This window comes from Ostrea edulis, chromosome 3 (assembly GCF_947568905.1).
Source record: "Ostrea edulis chromosome 3, xbOstEdul1.1, whole genome shotgun sequence".
Lineage (NCBI taxonomy): Eukaryota > Metazoa > Mollusca > Bivalvia > Ostreida > Ostreidae > Ostrea > Ostrea edulis.
In genome coordinates, this window is record NC_079166.1 from 12,651,728 (window position 1) to 12,656,156 (window position 4,429).

At 33.7% G+C, this 4,429-nt stretch overlaps 1 protein-coding gene across 3 annotated transcripts; it reads left to right on the forward strand.

The window, feature by feature from the left end:
• The first annotated feature begins 272 nt into the window (after positions 1-272).
• LOC125678389 (uncharacterized) lies at positions 273-4,078 on the forward strand. 3 transcript variants are annotated; one of them, XM_056160070.1, is made up of 8 exons: positions 273-387; positions 604-859; positions 1,195-1,223; positions 1,366-1,421; positions 2,049-2,157; positions 2,574-2,635; positions 3,347-3,424; positions 3,561-4,078. In XM_056160070.1, exons 2-8 carry the CDS (start codon positions 619-621, stop codon positions 3,709-3,711), a joined length of 726 nt encoding a protein of 241 aa, XP_056016045.1. In that variant the 5' UTR covers positions 273-387; positions 604-618; the 3' UTR covers positions 3,712-4,078. The 3 variants fall into 3 exon arrangements, with proteins under 3 accessions (XP_056016045.1, XP_056016046.1, XP_056016044.1); XM_056160069.1 differs by lacking the exon at positions 273-387 and having other exon boundaries at positions 547-859; XM_056160071.1 differs by lacking the exons at positions 273-387; positions 2,574-2,635 and having other exon boundaries at positions 546-859; positions 3,561-3,670.
• Positions 4,079-4,429: the final 351 nt, after the last annotated feature.

Here is a 4,429-nt window from a genome sequence, read left to right on the forward strand (position 1 = left end):
GATCAAAGTTCAAGAAGACTTTTATTTTAAAAATACATACAAATATATAGGGAAAATCGTTAACAATTTTTTCCTTAATAACCACTGGGCTAGGAAAGTACAAGTTTACATGAAAGTGTCCTGACATAGTGTAGATTCAAGTTTATTCAAATCATGGCCCTTGGGGGTACGTTGGGGCCACAATAGGAGATAAAAAATTTCATGCGAGTATATAGGGAAAATCTTTAAATATGGACCAAGGTGAGTGATGTGACCCATGGGCCTGTTGTTTAGAGATTCATGTATTAGTACACTTACACCTACATACAGTGTGTTCATTAATTTTGTTTGTTTTTATTGAAGACTCAAAAGGAAGGCCATTATGATTTAAGAAAACATCCATTAAAGGTATGAATTTTGTGATGCAGGATCAGTACATGACAGTACTGTTGTTTTATGCTCCTGTATTGAGGCATATTATTTAGTTACACGTACAGTATATATTGTGTGTGTGTGAGTATGTATGTATTATAAGATCAATTATTACTGAAATATGTCGTATATGTTAAAAAATTATTTCAGAAAAGAAAGAAAAGTTATTTTATGTACTCTGATATCCGGCAGAATGACAATGAAACAATGCAGACAATTCTTGATGATGCCAGGCAGAATGACAATGAAACCATGCAGACAAATCTTGATGATGCCAGGCAGAATGACAATGAAACCATGCAGACAATTCTTGATGATGCCAGGCAGAATGACAATGAAACCATGCAGAAAATTCTTGATGATGCCAGGCAGAATGACAATGAAACCATGCAGACAATTCTTGATGATGCCAGGCAGAATGACAATGATGATGCAACTTGTTCTTCTGGTAGGTTAGATTATAGAAACACCAGCTAGCTAACTTGTCTCATAGTGTCAAATTTTAAAAAAATTCTGTTTAGTACATAGTAGTATTCTTCTAAAAGACTTCTCGGCATAATAAGTAACACTATTTTAATGTTGGACTTTTTTTCTCATAAGAAATTACATAGGAACTGTTTGTGCGAGAGAGAAATAGTAATTAACACAGTTAACGAATATACAGTCTTGAATTCACAACATCCTGGGGGCGCCAAAAAAGAATTCACAACACTGTTTATTAGGGGTTTAACAATAATATGACCTATAACGAGTGATATTGATGTCATGCCTTTACATTTTCAGAAATTAATACAGATTTCATCTCAAGAAATGTAAGTCTGTTTAAAATGTCTTCGCAAAGAAACTGCATAATGTTCATTATATTGGTATAATCTATTACGTACATTGTACATAAATCTTTAAATATTACATTCTGATATTATAATACACATAAGCACATACATGTATATGCAGGTAAACAGCATTGTGAAAACTGTTAGAGACATTATGAACTGCAACTTAACCAAATGGTAAGTTTTCAATTATTCTTGACGTACCACCTGATGAGCCATCAAAATCATGAAAAATTAGGATGGTTAAATGTATTTGAATTGATTACATAGTATGAGTGTATTTTATCGTACAAAACTTTTTATGGTATGAACCCCGCATATCTACGAGATCTATTCCCTGCATTCCGAATTAAATGATAATTTTTGTTTACCAGAACATCAAACATCTTATTTGAAAACGCTCTTCACTACTCAGGTGTACTTGTATGGAATTAGCTACCATTAAACATGATATTATCACCAATCTATACCTGTTTATAGAAGAAATGTTGGAAAATTCATAATTAGCTGTTGTTAATTTTAAATACACATTCTTGTATGCATATTGTGTATGTATGTGAATACATATGTATCTTTTCGCCCCCCCTCCCCTCCTTGCGCCTTCTTCCCTCGTGTACTACATGCACCTCTTCTATACCATGAATATTGACCTCTGTGCATGATTGTTGTAAAATTTGAATTTCTGTACAAAATACAAAATCTGTCAATTGAATTATGATAAAGATCACTAAAACTCCTTCTTGTCCGAATCGATGATGCAAATCATAGCAGATTAATTTGTAAATCGTTTGTCCTTATATTCAGTGATAAGGTTGAACATAAGCGGCATCATCAATTCATGAACAACCCTGAAAAGGTTTACAGGGACAATTTTGTAAAATATTGTTTTGGAGCCAATTATATTCAACCCGAGGTAAGAAGTGCATGAGTGTTCTTAAAGATGGTTTCTTTTCAACTTTAGTCAGCATGTTTTTACTTCAGAAGCATGACATTATTAGGGCCAGCCTATAGATGGGAGCCCTATAGTGATCAGTCTGTGCATCCATCCATGCATTGAAAATTTTCAGATTTCATCTGGCAATTCCGACAACTGGGTTTCAGATCAAGTTTGAGCTTTGTTGAACTATTTTTGAAAGAGTTATTGACCTTGAATTCAAAATACACAAACCTTAATAACATAATTCACATTTCAAAAGTCCGCCAAAGTCTTCTGTCAAATGAACATACATTGTATTTGGAAATGTATGTCCCATTCATCTTTTAGCAAGAAAAGGTTGTGACATTAACATATTAAATGTGTAATTAATTTTATTTCTTTCAATTGTGTAGGAATTAGAATACCTTCAACATTTTCTTTATGAAATGATGTGCACCAGCAAATTTTTACCAGGGTATGCTGATCTCTATTTGAGGGGGGGGGGGGATATACTTAATATGATAAAACATTTAAAATGACTATTTCTCAGAAACTTTCAGATACATCAGTCTTGAATAACTTGTATGTAGTTATCATGTGTAACAGTTAATTTGTATGATTAAGATATCTAATATGCATTACAGTAGGTTAATTTTTTGCAGATTTTAGTTCACCTTAGGCAAAGGCTCTGATTGAAATTTGCCCATATGTGTGTGTGTTAGTTATTTTCCTCTTTGACTTCTTATCTCAAGGACCACTTCCTCAATTTCAACAAAACTTGGCATATGGTATTATTAGATGAATTGAGTTCAAGTATGATAAAGTGAAGGGTGAGATACTCAAGAAAAGGAAAAAATAGAATGGATTATTTAAAAATATAATCATCATAACAACAGCAGGGCCCCGATAGTCCTATTGATAATGGAGCATCCCCATGTTGTATGGATTCATGTTTAGTTAAGTCATGATACTTTGCGACAAGAATGGAATCAAAATATGAAGCCCAGAATTTTTCATGAGAATAGACAAAAGAAAAATCTTTGAAACATGATATTGTGAAGAACAGTAGGACTGGGGTTATTCAAGTGAGCATTGTGGGCCATGGACATATTGTTTTATATCATTATCACCATTATTGAATTGATTTTGCTACCTTCATTTAAAGAAAAGTACTTTTTCATTTCAGATCTATTTTCTCCCGTTACTCCACATTTGTTGACTGCAAAAATGAACTACTCGAGCAAATCTTTATTGCTTATCCTTTGTAAGTTTGCAAGTATTCCTTCTGATATATTATTCATTAGAGGCCATGTTCCGTTTGTTTGTATTTTTCAATATTTCCACACAGTGGGCATAGGTTAATGATTTTAAAACATTTCTTGTTTCTGAATTATTTACAGAATGGGACATCAGTACTTACAATTTGTTGTTCTGAAAGAGGCCATGATACACTTAGTTTGCATAAGCACTGGACTCACTTATGAAGAGGCAAATGAAAGATGCACTAAAACAGAAATGTATGTAGCTGAATTTAGACGTGGCACTAACTGAAATTCAAGGAAGTTATGGATATTTTTTTCGATTTTGAGGGGATGTTATTTTCCAGAGAATATCTTATAAAACAGTCAACAGATTTGATTCAAACTTTGTATATATAGTATGTGTATAACTAAGTTGTGCACCTGTAATTTTTATTGAAATAATTTAACATTAAAGGAAGTTATGGATATTTATGCCCCCAAGATCGAAGATCGGGGGGCATATTGTTTTTGTCCGGTCTGTCATTCTGTAATTCTGTCTGAAACTTTAACCTTGCTAATAACTTTTGAACAGTAAGTAATAAAGCTTTGATATTTCACATGAGTATTCCTTGTAACAAGACCTTTCAGTAGGTACCAACATTTTCTACCCTATAACCTTGACCTTGGAGTTTGACCTACTTTTTGAAAACTTTAACTTTGCTAATAACTTACCATAAATAGATCCATTGACAGCAACCAATTATGGAAGATTGGTTTCTCTGGTTATGTTCTAAACTGACTGGGTTAGGTTGAAAACTGATTGTTTTATAAACCTGCCTGACTGGGGTATGTTCTGCTCCTGTAGTACTCAGTGGAGCGTATCAATAGCCTAGGGTACTGGTTTCCTACTCGTCCCGTAGAACTCAGTGGAGCGTATCAATAGCCTAGGGTACTGGTTTCCTACTGGTCCTGTAGAACTCAGTCGAGTGTATCAATAGCCTAGGGTACTGGTTCCCTACTGGTCCTGT

Excerpts from the sequence above, each read along its gene's own strand:
- LOC125678389 (XM_056160069.1), top strand. The coding sequence starts at position 583 with ATGTACTCTGATATCCGGCAGAATGACAATGAAACAATGCAGACAATT. Across the intron at positions 2,158-2,573 it reads CCAATTATATTCAACCCGAG|GAATTAGAATACCTTCAACA; the intron begins GTAAGAAGTGCA and ends TCAATTGTGTAG. Across the intron at positions 2,636-3,346 it reads ACCAGCAAATTTTTACCAGG|ATCTATTTTCTCCCGTTACT; the intron begins GTATGCTGATCT and ends TTTTCATTTCAG.